The sequence below is a fragment of the Solanum lycopersicum genome, chromosome 1 (assembly GCF_036512215.1).
Source record: "Solanum lycopersicum chromosome 1, SLM_r2.1".
Taxonomy (NCBI): Eukaryota; Viridiplantae; Streptophyta; class Magnoliopsida; order Solanales; family Solanaceae; genus Solanum; species Solanum lycopersicum.
Window position 1 is genome coordinate 84,354,516 of NC_090800.1, and position 18,684 is coordinate 84,373,199.

At 30.1% G+C, this 18,684-nt stretch overlaps 2 protein-coding genes across 2 annotated transcripts; one reads left to right on the forward strand and one right to left on the reverse strand.

Annotated features, from left to right (window-relative positions):
- Positions 1–3,164: 3,164 nt before the first annotated feature.
- On the reverse strand, positions 3,165–4,911 carry LOC101268432 (uncharacterized). The gene is made up of 2 exons (XM_004230070.5): positions 4,602–4,911; positions 3,165–4,506 (listed from the first exon to the last, which is right to left on the reverse strand). The coding sequence occupies exon 2, from the start codon at positions 4,401–4,403 to the stop codon at positions 3,504–3,506; it is 900 nt and encodes a 299-aa protein (XP_004230118.1). The 5' UTR covers positions 4,404–4,506; positions 4,602–4,911; the 3' UTR covers positions 3,165–3,503.
- A 10,726-nt stretch (positions 4,912–15,637) lies between these two features.
- Positions 15,638–18,540, forward strand: LOC101268721 (DNA damage-repair/toleration protein DRT102). Its single transcript, XM_004230071.5, has 2 exons — positions 15,638–16,645; positions 18,231–18,540. Exons 1-2 carry the CDS (start codon positions 15,719–15,721, stop codon positions 18,240–18,242), a joined length of 939 nt encoding a protein of 312 aa, XP_004230119.1. The 5' UTR covers positions 15,638–15,718; the 3' UTR covers positions 18,243–18,540.
- The last annotated feature ends 144 nt before the right edge of the window (positions 18,541–18,684 follow it).

Consider the following 18,684-nt stretch of genomic DNA (forward strand, 5'->3'; position numbering starts at 1 on the left):
TTTTTATAGATTTTATAAATATTTTGAATTTTCAATTATTGTGACTCATAGTACTTTTTCCTTCATAGCGTTAGTTTTTACAGTAACTTTGTTTGTTGATCGCCATTGAAGCAAAATCATCAGCACAACAATGGCTACAATCTCTAGCAGACCATTGAGCGATATGGAGCTAAATCATTTAACCCAAATAGTCAACAAAGTTGTTGATGCTGCTGCCGAAGTAGTACGTAAATACTACTCCAACGCCGCAAGATTCCAGTTCAGGGAAAAGGACGGCGACGGACCAGTCACCTGTGCCGACGTAGAAGCTGAAGCAAGCCATAGTTTCCGTCATTCTTGAAGAATTTCCTTCTCATTCGATTTATGGGGAGGAAACTGGTTGGCACAATCGCGATAATGCGCTTCTTCCTGATCAATTTATATGGGTTTTGGACCCAATTGACGGGACTTCAAGTTATGTGGGTAAAGATAATTGTGCTTTCGGCATTCTCATTGGGTTGGTTTATAATGGAAAGCCAATTGATCAGCCGATTCTGAAATTGAGATGGGTTGGGGTTAAGGGGAAAGGAACCACCATTAATGGAGAGAGTTTCATAGAGTTTGTGCTATTCTTGTAGTACTTTTCTGGGTGTTGCCTATGAATTTTAATGGAATGATATTAGATAAACAAACTGCATGTTTGTTACAAGAAATATGTGATTAATCGAAGTACGCTATCACTATAGACAATTCAAATCATAAAGTCGATAATAAACAAGTATTGAGATGGTAAATTGCTCTGCAGAATCGCGGAATTCATAAACACTTCTTATACAGAATCAGTTACAATATAGCCATATAGGTAAATCCTGAGAGCTTAAGTTCACCCAAGAAGAATCCAAAACTCAGCAGCCCATCTTTCACAATGGAGGGCCATGCTTCATCATATCCAAATCCAAACAACCACCTAATAATAAATGATACAAGCACACAACAATGACTTACCCAATGTAATTATTTGTGTATTACTCCCTCCGTTGTGAAGATGGGGAGCCTGTTTCAAATAGACCCTAAGCTCAAGTGATGCAAGCAAGAAAGAACGAAATTTCAGTTATAACTATTGCGGTACTGACTCGAACAAAAAGACATGCTCGATACTGCCTGCCTAGTATAAACAATATAAAACAGGCAAGACGCTAGAATTTGCAAATTGGGTCTTAAGATTGGAAACTGTTGTCCTTGTAACCTGAAGGAACAAAAAAGCAGCAACAGATTAACTTATGGGGGTCATTAAACAAGCTCATTGTGAGTTTAATAGATCCATGTTTGTGAAAGGGCTGTCAACAACTCAACTCAACCCTTCAGCTTCTCTCTTGACCGAGCAAAGTCATTACAGAAGGATAATTCCTCTTGAGAGATAGAGAGAGATCTCACAATGACGATGATGATAGTGGATTAGATCGAATTCTACTTGTAAAAACACTAAAGGAAATATCATAATTGCAATATTTGCTGCATCAGCATATTGGAGGCCTGAATCTAAAAGTCTAAAGGCAAGAAACAATGTTGGATGTTTGTGCTTCAGCTGTCTATCAAAGAGTGAATTTGGGACAGACTAAGGTCTAATAAGCAGTAAAATAGAAACAAAAAAGGACCTTGTGGAGTATCTGAGGGAATGATTGGACGGTGTGGTTGAGACCGAGTACCGACCTGGAGATCCTAGTCACTGTCCTAGTTACAACACCTAGTGTGTGAGCTATGTGCTCCAACCTTAGTGGGCAGGTTCAGTGGTTCACCCAGCACCTTGCTTGTGGGTTATAGTGAACTGAGTGGTACCAAAATTAAGGCGAACTCTAACTACTAGATGTAACCTCAAAATAACAAGGGTCAATACCAAGCCCCAAGGCTTAGTTCAAGTGGCAAAGGTAGACAGACTTGTGACTTAAGTCACAGGTTCAAACTCTGAGCTATGTGAACTGAGCCTGGTACTTAAGTAAGGGAAGAGAGAGACTGATCAATTAAGTTAAATGAAAGTTGACTGGACACATCATCATCAAAAAAAAAAAGTCGATCTAAGGAAAAAAAAGAACCATATGAAAAGAGAATTATTTAGAAGTTGAATGGGGTTTCCGGTGAGATAACAACTGATGCATGAAGTATATCACGAAATATAGCTACTAGTTACTCTGTATCTCTTTTCATACTTTGCATAAAATGTTTCCGGCAACTCCTATCATCTGAGCAATCAAGAAATATAGCTACTAATTATTCTGTATATCTTTCATACTTCACATAAAATGTTTCCGACAACTCCTATCATGTAAGCAATCAAGAAATATGTAAGTCACCTATAATCAAAAGAACATTAACTACCATCTACCAAAATCAGAATTAGAAAGCAAAATATTAACTTCTTGGAGAAAGGCAGTTGCAGCAATCCCACGCTGCCATGCCTTGAGAAGGTTATGATAAAACTGAAAGGTTGAGAAAGGGAGAACCACACCATTGAAGAACAAAATAGGATTTATGGGAAAAAACAGCCTATGGGTTCAGCTACACATAGGTGAAAGTGAAGTCAGGGATAAATGGAAGAAACAATTTATTTTTTTAAAAAAAATACGGAATCTAGTTGAGAATGCTTGTGTAACAGCTGAAGGGGCAAACTACATCTGTTAAAGATTTTTGGTGCTTTCCATGGATAAGTGAACATAGTGTCCAAGAGAAGTGGGGTACGTTAAGCTTTTTTCACTACGGAATGAAGAAATATGGATTTAACATCAGGTAGACAGCTAGCCGTATCCAGTCCCACCAAACTCCCTAATCTCAATGCAGCAATGTCAACAGTAACAATCCATCTATGTTTCAAATACACAAAAGACTAACAAGATACAACACATACCAATATTCATATATTGCATCGTGGGTCAAAGAAGCTATTTGCTCGTATGATGCTTTTATATCACATTGTCTACTGCAAACAGCATATGTCGAGACCATTCCTACAGGGTCTCAGTCCATCAACTTTCATTAGCAATTGAACCACCTGCATGGAATTTGTCATATCAAAGTTGACATGTCAAAACAACATACGTGTATATCATCAGTATGCAAGCGATAACCATATATATCGGACTGGGATAAGGTATATTCCACATGCATCAAGAAATAGACAAGTGAAGAGTTAATTGAAGCAACGCAGACCAATTGCTTGTTAATATTTCTAGATCAATCACAGCCATACAAAGACGTCAACCAGAGGAAGCCTTTGACCAAAGAATAAATGGATTCCATATTCTTCTCCTTGGAAATGGAAAAGAAAATGAAAGGGAACTATAAATGAACAATTTACAATCAACCAGGTAAAAATGTCTATATTTTTCTTGGCTCACAGCTTGAGCAACTAAACATACGAAAAGAACAAATTAACTAGTATATAAATTGAAAGTATAATTGAATTTCATAGTCAATAAATCACAGCTCGCTAAAGTATACGTTAGGACTCAAGGTTGATCCAATCAATTTGACTATTCGTTTTTCCAAGCATATAAAAAGAGCGAGAAACCAAGATCATGCGACTGAGCCTCTCTGAATCTCTGTGACCAAGACCAATGTAGTGTTTGGGGATCGCATATGGGCTGTGTTGCCCATAATTTCTCCGCTGAAATGTTGGTCTTGAACATGAAAACGGCACTTCCAACGGATGTGCTAAAAAGCCAGTTATGGACATCCCAAAACACTTCTACGCCAAGTCCATCAACCAACATGGTATGGTTACCACGGAATTTCCACTTAAGCCTCTTTACCTGCATCATTGGCTTACTGTCCACGCGGATGACAAGACATGGGTCGCTGGTGCCACTGGTATCACATTCAATCACGAGATCATGAACTCGTCCATTATCACAAAACTGAGCCTTAGTGCTAAATACCTTCTTACCAAACATATGCTCCTTCTTAGCAATAAAAACAGCACCAGAAGCAGCAGGTGTGGCACTTGTTTTCTTAATAGCTTCTTTTTTCATATCACCAAGGAGCAAAATCATTTGCCTTTCGGAAACAACACACACATAGAATCCTTCCAATGGCTCAGGACCAGATCCAAACTTTGCTGACGAAAGGTCCCAACATATATCAATTTTCCTAGAATATGCTTCTAAAGTCTTTGACCCTTTCTTCTTCGAAAACAGCCAGGGCTTAATATCAACCTTACAGAGACACTGATTTGTATTATCATCAATCCCAATAGTAAGACCTTGACCCATCAAATTCTTACTCCAAGTAACATTAAGCAAACAAGATTTCCCACGCAATTTACACTGATAAACACAAGTTACCAAATTCTGAGCAGCCTTATTAGCACCTGATGATGAAAAATCAGCTACTTGAACCCCAGTTTCCCCAAAACAAGAAGGAAAATCCCTCATGTTTTAACCCAAAAAAAAGATCTTTAATTCTTCCACAACGTTAGGTTTTCTTCTGACCCCTTTTATTCCCTCTCTGATTTATGCACAAAGATTCAATTTTTAACTACAAACAAACAGAAATAGATAACTTTCAGAATTTGGGCAGAAACACAAAAAGCTTAAAAAACAAGTAAAACTTGAGCAGGAAAAGCAACATACCTCAACTAATCAGCCAAGAAAGACACAAAACTACATCAAGAATCGCTTCAAGTGGGTTGATTTGATCTGAGAGCTATGTGGTATACCAGATGCATTTTTGCTGCACACAACAAGAAACCCAAACTTCTTAAAAAGGTGAAGAAAAGGATGAGGGGTCTCTCTAAATGAGAGACAAAAATGGGGAATGTGGCAGTAAAAAAATAAATAAAAATAAAGAATTTCATAGAGAGTGAAAGAAAGAGGGAGAAGGAGACAAAAAGTAGACTACTCAAGACTCATTTCACTGTCACTAAAATAAACATTAAAGACCAACTCTACATACATATTAAATTACTTTTTAAAGATCTGTATAAAAATAAAGAAAAAAAAATACAGATAGATATACATACAAGTAAGATTATGACAGGCTCAAGCAAAGTAACAACAACTCAGTGTTTCTGGAAAAAGCTGATTTTTTTTTTTAAATTAACAAGACTACTCAATGAATGAAACAGAGAAAAAAAAAATTCATAGACTGTGTTGGGAATTTTTCTTTTTTTGACTTTGCTTTTACCTGACATTCTCACATGTAAAATCAAATTCTTATGATCAGAAAAACAGAAATCTTTTCACAGATCCTCCCACTCTTCAAGATTGGATTTTGAATTTAGAAACAAAAATAGTTGGTTAAAAAATGATCTTTAAATGTATTCTATATATAAATAAATGATATCGCAACCATACCATAGTTTATGTGCCAAGTCTGGAGAATATTGCATATACTTTCAAATTAAATAGAGGATACTACTACTAAGTTTATTACTCAGTTGAGGTAATGTAATTGAAAAATGTGCATTTATCTCCTTCATTCTTTAATTAAAAAGTTAAGATATTGTAAGAATCTTGAAATTAAATGTAGAAGTCTTACTTCTTAATTACCACTTTGAATAGAAATAGTGAATGTAATTAATGTATAGAGATTTAGGAATTAAAAGGAATTGAATGTTAGTATGACCATTTACTTGACTTTGATTTTAAAAGGAATTATCTAATATTTTCTCTGTTTCTATTTATTTGTTATATTTTAATTTGATATATTTATTAAAAAATAATATGATGAAAGTAATATTTTATTTCTATTAATTAATAGAGTTCTAAATATATTTTCACTGTATTTTCTAAAGACAATAACTTAATATTAATAAATTGAAAATATAATTTTAGAAAATGTCCTTTTTTATTTGTTAAAATAAAAGTAACAAGAAAAAATAATTAAAAAATATTTAACAAGTTATAAAGACAGAAGAAATAAGTGAAAAACGGGTAGGGGTCCAAAGTCCAAACTTCCAAGTGGTTACCACGATGTTGCATTTAATTAGTCAAATATGCATGTGTTACATATATCATTTATAATCCCAAGGTGTGCTATCCCAAAAACTCTAAAATCTACTATCATAACTTGTACACTTATAAAAACAGAATTTTTTTTATAAATGAAAGAAAACTTTAATACAGAATATTATAGTATCATAAAAGTAATTTTTAACGAAAATAAATATGCATATAATAATAAGGTTAAATTTATTGATGGTTTTTTAAATTTGGCATCAGTTTTCACTTAGACACATCAATTAAGCGATTATTCATTTTAGACACCTTATATAGGGTTCTGTTGTAGCATTTTGATACTTTTTACTGACATGTCAAAGTGAGTGTAATACACTCAACAATAGCGCGTGAAAGGTTTAATTTAGCTATTTTTTTTCTTCTCTTCTTCTTCTCCATTTTTCAAGCCATCACTCCCTATCTTTTTTTCAAACTTGAATTCCTTCAATGGAGGTCAAATTTTTTATTCAAATTTATTTTTAAGTCATTTTCTTCTTCTTCATTGTATTATTTATCTAAATTTATCATCACCTCCGTCCATTTTTGACGAAAAAATGGATACCAACACCATATTTCATTTTTATTCCCTCCTTCTTTCTTCCTCTCCCTTTTCTTTCCAGAAAACAATACTAAAAAGAAAGAAGATGAATAAACATGAAAAACCGTAAAAGAAAACAATATTTTTTTTTAAAAAGCACAAAGAGATTTTGAGTGTAATTAAATAAGAGATTTTCTTAGAATAATATTTTAAATTTGTTTACTAAATAGATTTCATAATTATTTTAACAGAAAATAACACATGTAATTATTTTATTGATTGGACGTCATCAATGAGTGTATTACACTCTCCTTTAATTTTTTATTTATTGTCAGAAAAATGTCAAAATGACATAACAGAACCCTACATGAGGTGTCTAAAATGAACATCCCTACTTGAGATATCTAAATGAAAATTGGTGTCAAATTTAGAGGGACACCGATGAATTTAACCTAATAATAAAAAGTATTAAAGCTTTTATCAATATTAGATTGTCATCTAGACCATTGTTGGTATAGGCTTTTGGTAAAAATATCTTTAGCAATAATTAAATCATTATTACTAAAAATCATTTTTCATATTAGCCTGTTAGGAGGTTTATTTGAATTTTCTTTATCGAAAAAAATTACTTAAAATGTATAACATAACGTTAAAACTTTTTCTCATATACGTATATTAGATTTACATTATATTAATTTGAGTCTTGACTAGTCAAGCTAATAAAGTACAAAATATCAAATACTAATAATAAAAATAAAAAAAATAATCGTGCAATGCCTATTCTCACACTTGTGTGTTTCTCCTCCCTATAAAATAAAAGAAAAGATATAAAAAAAATATAATTTATTTATAAAAATGAATTTTTAAAAAAATATTCTCTTGTCTCAAATTCTACTCAGAATTCACTGTTACTCCCTCCTCTTTTTTGTTATTATGTTAAAAATATGTGCTCCAAAATAGCAGTTAATTCAAACAATTAAGAGATAATTAATTATCCTTTTTTTAAGTTTGTTTTTAATATTGATTATTTTAAAATTAAGATAAATAAAAAATTATAATGTGATAAAAAATATATTAGTTAAATAATATTTTTTTATTAATTATGTCAAATCTCATCACAGTAACTAACGAGGTACAGAGGAAATATTATTTTTATGTTTATATTGAAGAATTATTATGTTCGATTCACAAGTCCCCATTCCATTTCCATGTCATATGGTCCCCTTCAACAAATAAAAACAAAAAAGAAGAATTAATGTTGTAATTGTAAGTGTCTTAAAAAAACAAAAATAATATGTCTCAAACATTAAAAATATCTTCTTCTTTTTTTAAATAAAAACTGTGAAATCATTTATATATTCTAAAAATGTCACAACCATTATTTCTCTCTGAATAATTGAATATTATAGCAATAAGTAAGATTAGGTTGGTTTAGTAGGTATTTTGTGGGATATCTGAGACCCAACAAACAAATATATTAGAGTTGAGTTGTTGAACAAATATTAGTGAAAAAATGACTTGTATATTACATTTCCTCTTTCTTTATTTTAATTTGATATTTGAAGGGTTCGATTAATTTGAACTTGTATTATATAAAGTATAAAAAGGAAGGAAAGAAAATACTTTCTACAATATTTTTATTTATTTATTCATAAAAATTAAATTTAAAATTTTTAATTAAGATTTAACGAATATTATTTATCTCACTGCGATCCTCGCCTAATTTTGGTGTCATTATGAACACAAGTTTAATGCTCGAAGGACACGCTTTTGTATTGAAGTGACAATAGATTCTTAGATTATGCTTCATAAAGTAGTATACTACTCAACTATTCATTAAATTAAACTTTATTAGACACGTAATCAAGTTTATTATTACAATTTCCTTGATTAATTAGCCTATATATATTAGGATTTAGGATGTCAAAGATTACAGTTTGTGCTTTTTGTAGACAATAATGAAATAAAACACTTCAACTTTAACCCAAAAGTTTAACATGAATCATACGTTTTAATTAGAATCAAGAATTATTATGGGCGAACAAATCTAACCAAAGAATATTCAACCCAAAATTATCTTAAGTTAATGTTAATAGTGATAAGTAGGGAGTTTATATGAAGAAAAAAAAACCACTAGCTAAATCTGTTAGGGGTCATTTGGTAGGGAGTATTAGGAGAAATAATTAAAGTATTATTTAGTATTATGTTTTGTAGGACTTTTGGGTCTATTTATAATCAATCGATGGATTCGTTATGCGCCTTACATGATATTAGAAGGTGTATAACTGACCTTCCATTTGGTGATATTAATTCTAATATCACGCGACTAATCTTGGTAAAGACAAAAATACCCCCTTAAATCATTTTATTTATTTATTTATTTTATATTAAATTTATTTAAATAAATTAACTTACAAATTTTATTATTTAGATATAATTTTTTGTTTCTAAAATATGAGTTATTTAATCTATTCATTATTAATAAAAAATACTATAATCCGACTAATATGCTAATGTTAATGTATGAATTTAAGAATAATTCTTAAGTTAATTACCTTCTAGTCCATTAAACATTACACAAATAGTCTAAAACAAGAGCATAAACATCTTGCTCGATCGAGCCAAGTAGTCCCTTTCTGCTCATAGTAGCCTTTACTACTCATAATGGCCAATACCCCTTCAACTAGAGTTTCGTATTCTACTCTGGAAGTGAGTGAGTCAAGAGTGTATAAATAATCTAATTTATTTTTTATTTTATTTTGTGGTAAAGAGTTATTTTTTAATTTATTGACACAAAACAAATTTCAATAATTTTTCACTATAAATTATTATAGATGAGTGACCTTTTGAGATATTAACTCCAATTTATTAAGATGACAATTATTTACTCTCTAATAATCTAAGTGAGAAAATAGTGAACATGACAATAAAAAATTTGTTCTCCTAACTAGTTAAAAATGTTATAAAAAAACAATATTGTCCGTCAATTATTTACTTTGACCCAATTACATGAAATAGAAAATCCTATAATAACTCAAAGGTATAATTAAAAAAAAAAATCTTTTTGGTAGAGTTTTAAACACACGCAAACTAGATAAGAAACAATAAATCAAATATTAAATAAAAATAATTTCTATATTATTGATCTTTGTTTCAAACAATTCCTAAGTTTTTTTTGAAGCATTTATAAATTTAAGAAATTGTATAAGAAAATGGGATTTGTTAGGAAGATCGTTAAATAATTTGGCTAAGCTTAGAAAGTGGTCTTCACGTGTATTAAAGAAAATAAAAAATTGGTTGGTATTTAGTTGGCAAACTTAACAATTTTATATTTTTATCGGTTTTTAAAAAATAAAATTACAACCCTTTTATACCCGGTCCCCAGTCTTACATGTCAGGCTTTGATTTGGGATGAGATTTAAAATAATATATGAAAAGTTGAAATTAAAATATTTTTTTAAAAAAATAGGAATTAAAGTCTAATCCATTTTACATCCTATTATTGTTGTGTTTGGAATATATATCTATTTTTTTCTAAATCATCAAACATAAGTAATTAGTTAATTGCTAAAAGAATTACTTATAAATACTTAAATGAAACTTAATAGTACATCATTTTTCTTGGAGTTGATAGAAAATGACTTCACATATTTAAATTATTTTGACATATGAAAACTCAATTAAACGATTTATCTTTATTTTGGTTTTTCCATTTATTTTTTCTCAAAATGGGTTGGCAAGAAAACTACGTAAGTTTCAATGTGAATTAAAATTGTTTTGTGTCTATCATGGGCTCTAACAATATATAACCATATTAAAATAATTATCCAATTGAAGGGGTACTGCGATAAACAATACGGAAAATGGCCTAAAATATTTTTAATGTATTGAAAAATGATATAAAATTATCTTTCATCCATCTATTAATTTTAAAATACTCTCTCATCCACCTATTGGCTCCAAAATACCCTTGTCATCCACCTTTGGAATTAAAATTGACCACTTATTTAACGATTTTAAATTTAAACTATTTATATATATTCTTTTTTAAATGCGTGGCACTCAACTATTTATATATATTCTTTTTTAAATGCGTGGCACTCATACATTCAAGTGTCTAAATAAAAATTACCGATAAACTTAAAGTATGACTATGTTTATCTTAATTATTCTTTCAATCTCAATTATATGATGTTACTTCAGATAATTTTTTTTAAAAAAATAATATATTAAAGATTTTAAAATAAATAATAAATATTTATAAAATTGTATTTAAAAAAAGTGCATGAACTAATTCAGGATGTACTACTTTTTTACCTTTAATCATAAATTTTGAATTCAAACTTGAAAGACAATCCTATTGAAAGTGTTCTCCTAAATAAGCGGCTCAATTTAAATTTAATTAGGGCTTCAATTCGAACTCAAATAATTTTGAATGTCATTTTCAGGAATCTATCATTTCGTTGTTTTTTAGTAGTGTTTATGGCGATTTTGATATTATAATTGGTTTATTAATTGAGTGGAGTTTAGTTAGTAATGAATGGTAGTAGGTTGGTTTAAAAAGTATAATAATAAATTAAATTATAATCAAAAGTTGAACGCCAAATATTTTAAAAAGTATTTAAACAATTTAATTTTAAAATCGTTAAAATAAATGGTCAATTTTGAACCTAAAAGTGGATGACAAGGATATTTTGGAGTCAATAGGTGGATGCGAATGATATTTTGGAGCTAATAGGTGAATGGAAAATAATTTGTACCATTTCCAATACTTAAAGAACATTTTAAGGCTTTTTTCGTAAACAATAAATTATTTTGTTTTATACTTAAAAGCCCTCGCTGAAAATAAGCAATCTTTTTGTATGCTTATTAATGACCTTGATAGATTAAATTAATCCGAAAAAAACAACAGCATACTTGTCAATTAAGTGAGATAAACACAAATTTTCGTCTATTCTAATTTTGATGAATAGAAAGATAGATATATGTAATAAAGGTAACAGGTATCTCGTGAAATTAGTTAAGATGCTTGAACACTAATAATCTAGTGATTCGTCACATCACTCATGTGACATTTTGGAGTAACTTGTTGGGTCCTAACTCTTGATTTCCAAACTAAAATCTTTTGAAATTCTTTTTATTGAAAATTATAATCGTAACTAATCTATCTTAATTCTTGATTTTCAAACGATTTTATTTAGGTCATATTCTTCGTGAATCAGAAATGTATCATAACTTATTTTATCACATTTTCAATTCATTTGATCTTGAAATTGTATTACAACAAGTTATTTGCATTTGGCTTTAATTTTGTGCAAACACAAACGAAGGGGTATTTTTTATAAAACAAAAGTAATATGACATATTTTAGTTGATGTAGATTCTGACATCAACATGGATAAGAGACACACGATGTTAGATAGTTTTAAATCAATAGGAATGGCTCGAGGGAAAACTAGTAAAGCCTTTGCTTTATGCCCAAAGACATTGGGCCCTAAGTTTTTCAAAAAGTTATAACAAATTTTATTGTTTTGTTTTATTTTGATAATATTGGACTTCGTTTTTAAAAAGATCTAAAATTGTCAACTTTTATAGTAGAAGAATGTTTTAGAATTTAAATAAAACTACTCACCTCTCCATATTAGTAAATATAGTGATTTTTATAATAACATCCAAAATGTTGTTTCACACATACATGGTTGACCTTTTATTAACTTAAAATTATTCTTTTATAACACTATTATGTTAACTTAAAAAATGTATCCAAAAATTTAAAATTAATTTACTTTTAATATAAAAATATATTGCTTTTTTAAAATTAACTAATACAAAATAATATCACAAAAATATAAAAACGCAATATGCTTTTTACGAACCTCTATAACAAGTAATGTTAGTTATTTGATTTAGCTATGTTGTGGAAAGAGATACACTTTCTTGTGAATCGGAAGATTGTTTGAAAATTTGATTTTGAATTCAAATTTAGATAAAGAAATGATAATATAAATTGATTTATTGATGATAGTATCTTAGTAATATTTTTAAATGAAAATTCTACTTCTTAGATTAATTGTTACATTTATTCTAGTAATATTTTTAAATGAAAACTCTACGTCTCAGATTAATTGTTACATTTATTCTATTATGATTAATGCTATATTTATTTTGTGTATGTTAATCCTCTGCATTGACCTATTATGTCTCAGGTTGCTTATCTTAAATCATAGTAAGCCTCTTGAATTTTCATTCCATGTAATTGAAGACTACGTTTCGATTGTTAAACAAGAGATTTGCTTAGTGAAAAACTAATTCGCATGTAAATGATTTTTTTTAAAAAATTGTTGTCACTCTCAATTTAGGTTAAATTATAACTAATTCATGTTAAGTTACAATATAATCGAGCAGTACATTTTCATGGACTTATTTAGCATGATCTAATATCTTCTTATTTTTAAAAAATAAATTCAACGACTTTGCAAATCGTTTTTTTTTTCGAAGTCTTGTTATATGTTCTTCCATCGCTAATTCAAACTCTTCAAATGGCATGATGTGCTAGGTGACTTAAACTATGATAGCAAAGAGTTTATCTATATCTAAAAGTTTTTAGTTTCTCTCTTATTGCATATTCCCATCTTTGAGAGCATTTATCATGCTAGTTCACTTTTTACTCCAATTAACTATTAATCTTGTAGCATTTTGTTTATCCTAAGCTAGCATTTGACCATAGATTTCCAAATATTCTTGGCAAATATTATTTGAGTGAAAATTTGGGTGAAATTTCACCATGTGTTTGGCTATAAAATTTGAGAAATATATTTCACATTTTTAGAAAAATATGATTTATACACACAAGTTTTAAAAACTATCAAAACTAACTAAAAGTTTGTATTACAAGTCAATTGAATGTTAGTTACAACAATAACAAATAATGTCCATGACACTGAAGCAATGTGGTAATTTGGAATGAGTGCAACAAGAATTATTGCATACATCGTGAAGTAGATAAAGTACATGACTTTGTTACCTAAAGCCAATTTTTAATAATTTTCATCAACAATCATATCATTATTTAATATTCACTAAATATTTCATCACTATTTTGGTGTTCACGTAAAAAATGATGTAATACAACGCAAGCAAATACTAGAGAGAGTGTTTTTATAAAAGATAAAAGATTGGGGGTAAAATTTTAATTTTTAAAATATCCCAAATAATGATATTTGGCTCAAATACTAGAAAAAACTAGTATTTAGAAATTTGGGATATTTACTAAAAATATTTGCCAAATAATAACAAATTGTATGGACAAACATTATTTGCCAAATTTTTTCCAAATATTATTTGAAAAATTTATGGCCAAACGGGCCCTAAAAGAATACCATTAATTTCTACTTTTGTACGAGTAGAGAAATACTGAGGTATAATTAATGATAAAAATAAATTAAAAATTAAATACAAAATAATTTATTAATTTTATAAAATAAATAAATATTATAAGATATTTCAAAATGATATAATGGATAATTATCATTAGTAGATTGAATAGTTTGTTTACCTCCCCCTTCGGTTAGCTTTCTAAAACTTACTGGCTCCAACCTAACTATTTAGCTTGATCTTTCACTTATTGGTAGTGCTTCAACTATTTCTTTACTTGCTGTATCTGAGTTACAACTTACAAAGTCAGGTGGAGCTAGAATATAATATTCATCTGAATTACTTTCAAAAAGAATTTATATTATTATTATGAGAAAAGGATCTGATATATCTTTCAACTTTGTTATTTGGAGCTGATATACCTCTTATTATAAAAGTGGCTTATATATGCCCTTACCGTTATACAAACGGCTCACATATACCTCAGCCGTTACAAAATGGTTCACATATACCATTCATTTAATGGAAGTTAAAAAATTAGTTTTAAATTTATATGTTTTACTTCTAATTTTTTTTTAAAAAATTATTTAGGGATATATATGATTCTTCTATCAAAGTTCAAGGTATATTTTAATTTTTTTATACATAAATTATTTTTTGACTTCTTTTATTATAATTATTTGAGTTTCTTATTCTTATTTTGTTTTTTTCTTTCATTTCTTAGTTTAAAGAAAAAAAATTTAAACAATTTTTTTTGTGTGTATTGTAATTTAATTTCGTATTTGAAGAAAAAATTTGGTCATCTATAATAAGTTTTACAAGAATATTAGTGAAACATAAATAAATTTGATTATCAAAATAATAATTATAAATTTGGTCATTGAAACAAAAAAAAGTAAAAAAAAATATTTGACGAGGATTAAATTTAATCATATGAGATTATATTTTTTTTTAAAAAAAATAAAAATTTAGATTAAATTTTTTTTTTATTTTTGTTAAAGAAAAAGAATATACGTGAGCCATTTGTTTACAAATAGATGCATATATGAGAGGTATATCATAGGAGTGTGCAAAAATCGAACCGACCAATAAACCGAACCGATAAAATGTTATTGGGTAATTGGGTTATTGGGTTTTTAATGGGTTTAGAAAAAATAATTTTTGGGTTATTGGGTCGGTTTCGATTTATCCTATTGGGTTATTAGGTAAACCGATAACCCAATAAGACGATATTTATTTACTACTTACCCTTCCTCAATATTAAATATGCATAATTTAATACATAAACAGATTGAATATTAGCTTTTCAGGCTATGTGATTTTTTTGTTAGGAAATTGGTGAGAACTTTGTTGATTATCTGGTGGATCAAACAACTATTCAAGATTGTCTCATTGAAATATTTTATTTTAGTTTTAATTCTAGTTGGTAATTGTAGGCGATAGCTTTTGCAAGTTTGTGAATATTAGTAATTTGATCAACATTCAAAGTTTTCTATTATGTTTTGGTGGTAAGTTGGTAACATGTAATTATAACATACGTACTATTATATATTATTTGATCGACATTTTTTTATTGGGTTAACCGAAACCGAACCAATAACATCAAAAACCGATAAACCAATAAAAAGTTTCTTATTTGGTTTGTTATTGGGTTAGCATATTTTAAAATCGAAAACCGATAAACCAAACCGATTATATGTAAAATCGAACCGAACCAACTGATGCACTCCCCTAGTATATCAACACTAAATGACAAAATGAGAATCCATAATTCATGTAGAAGTCACAGTAAGTGAATACTGAATAGTGAGTTAAATCATCTTCTCGCAAGTCTCATATCATGGCTCAACAATCCACTAAACGACCCTTGAAAATCATCGCCGGCGCCGATTCCTTCGGCTGCAACCTCAAAGACGTCTTAGTCTCTCAACTCCGTGCACTAAACATCCAAGTTGAAGACCTCGGAACAGACAAATACTACTCTGTCGGCGAAGAAATCGGCCGCCGAGTTAGTCAAGCCGCTGATGACCCCGCCGTTGAAACTCGAGGACTCCTCGCATGTGGTACCGGCGTTGGAGTCGCTATTTTCGCTAACAAGTTCCCCGGTGTCTATGCCGCCACGTGTCTTAACACGGATGAAGCCCGGAATGCTCGTTCCATCAATAATTGCAACGTTCTCGCTGTTTCCGGTATGAATACCACGCCGGAGGTAGCTTCCGACGTTCTCAAGACGTTTCTGGAAACACCGTTTAAGTCTCCTTGCCCCGCTTCTGGATCTAACCCATGGCCCGACGAGATCGACCAATTTTTAGAAAATTCAATCCACGAAATGAACAAAATCGGTACTCCTAAACCAGTGGAATCCTCTAGTGATTGCCATCTTTGTTCATTGGTGAAGTCTAGAGAGTTCAATGCTGTGGATATAATGCCTGGTGGTTCAATTTCTATAGTGAGGGAAAGTCCTACTTCAGCATTTGTGCGTTTCACTGCGGGGAGCGTCGAGCCGGCGCATCATCATACATTCGGGCATGATCTTGTGGTGTTGAAAGGTAGTAAAAGGGTTTGGAATTTGAGTAAAGGGGAGAGATATGATTTGGGTATTGGGGATTACTTGTTTACTCAAGCTGGGGATGTGCATAGAGTGAAATATTTTGAAGATACAGAGTTCTTTATCAAGTGGGAAGGACAGTGGGATTTGTTCCTGGATGAGGATCATGCTGCTGCCAATGCTGCCATTGATAAGGAGAAGGAGAACTCATTAATCCCAGTGAGTGCAATGCTTAACTAAACTAACTTTTGCATGGATTTCAAGCTAATGAAGGAATATTTTAAAATAATATGAGTACAATATTATAATAAGTGTGCTTAAAATAGTACTACTAGTATTATATTCAAGAACAACTACTATGCCAGGAGTAAAGAGATACTACTATTATTTAATTAAATGGAAGCTTTTGTCCCCAAACTTGGTTATTTTTAACAGTCATAAGCATGAATAGAATGTGGTCTTTAAATTTTGTTCTTCAACTAACAAAAAGAGTGGTCGAAATATCCATCACCAGGCAAAAATAAAATAAAATAAAATAAAATAAAATCAATTGGCGGTGCAAGTTTATATATTTGTATCATAATATGATATAAGTCATGCTTTTAAATGCATAACAAGTTTTGCCGCTTAATTCTTATGCCTATAGGAGCATAGGTTCATTTCAGAACCCACAAGTTATATATATATGCTGTAAGAAGACATAACTTAGCTCCTACAGAACTTATGTAGATAGATGCATAAGTTTAGTGTTATGTCGTTAGAAGCATAACTTAGTCCCTATAGAACTTATGTCTATGGAGGCAAAAGTTTTCTAGACTTATGTCGAGCGAAATAGACACAACACCATTTATGCCGGGTGACTTAATTTCTATAGAACTAATGCCAGACGAAACAAAAGTCCATGCTGAACAAAATTAGGTCATACATAAATGAACTTTGGCACACAACTTTTCATTAAATGAGTATTAGGGGAAAAAATTAAGAGCACCCCAGAAGTAAGGGCAATCTGTGCAGAGTTTTTCTAATGTTATCTTTAAGATAGATAATCTTGTTATTTCGAAGAAATGAGAAGAATAAGTGAAAGATGAGAATTGAGATATGATATGATGGGGTACTGTTTTTGGTATGTGGATGTACTCAGGTTGATTTCTTTCGTTAAAAAACAAGCAAGTGGTGTTATTTAACAGCTATGTTTATTTGTAGCCTTTGCTGTTCCTATGTAATCTTCTATATGGTGGTGGGAGATTGCTATTTCTACAAAAATATGTTTTATTTTACTTCTTGTAGTTTGTTTGTTTCATATGATTGTCTAGCTTGTTGCTTGTTGATTGCATTACTATAGTGTCAGTTTCTAATGGTTTTTCTGAAATAAGTTATTAGCTTCGTGTGGACAAGCTAGATGCGTAATCCATCAAACTTGTACACATAGTACTGCACTAACTTTTTTGGTCTGTAAAATGAGATGTGAAGTATGTTGTGTTGTGTGTGGTTAATCTGCAATATAATATTGCCTCCATGTGTTGTAATTGCCTTAGTGAATTGCAAATTTGCAATGTCAGCTAAATGTGTCCTTTGAAACATAGTTATGGAGCTGAAAAGTTTGTGCATTATGTGATAGTTGATGAAGTTTTTTGAGTTTAGAAAATATTAGACACAGCCAGCTTAATTAGTTGATCTTTCAGATCAAACAAGTCAACAAAAACTTTTCTTCATATGTGTTTGTTGAACTTACCTTACGTGCTACACTATGTTGTTGTCTGAGATCTTTCCCTTTTTCATTTCTTTTCCCTTTGTGGCTATGCAGACAAACAAGTAAGGTGTACAGATCGAATGGTGGCATATGCGTATGATATTCACGACTAAGATATATGAGCGCTCTATCAAGGAAATGGTCTTCTCCAGCTTGATGCAAATATTGTAATGGCAGTATATATGTTCGTTTTTTTGTTTTGTTTTGTTTTCGACTATGAACCTGCATGTTAGGAGTTCATGGTTGCTATGATATATGTAATACTACTACTTTATGAACTTTACTTTTAATTCTCCTGTGTATATTATGAGTTGCAATGATTTAATTGGAGTCAGGGATATAAATAAACTTTTCTTTAACCTTATACTATGTAATGGTTTTCCAAAACCACATTTCCGTCACAGTTAAATTATCTGTCAAATATTCCTACCAAATTGTTAATCTATTTGCATGTATACTTATTTTTAGGTTTTAGTAGTTTTGGAAAGGTTATAAAGTACTTTTAGTC

Coding starts and splice junctions, on each gene's coding strand:
- LOC101268432 (XM_004230070.5), bottom strand. CDS start 4,403: ATGAGGGATTTTCCTTCTTGTTTTGGGGAAACTGGGGTTCAAGTAGCT.
- LOC101268721 (XM_004230071.5), top strand. CDS start 15,719: ATGGCTCAACAATCCACTAAACGACCCTTGAAAATCATCGCCGGCGCC.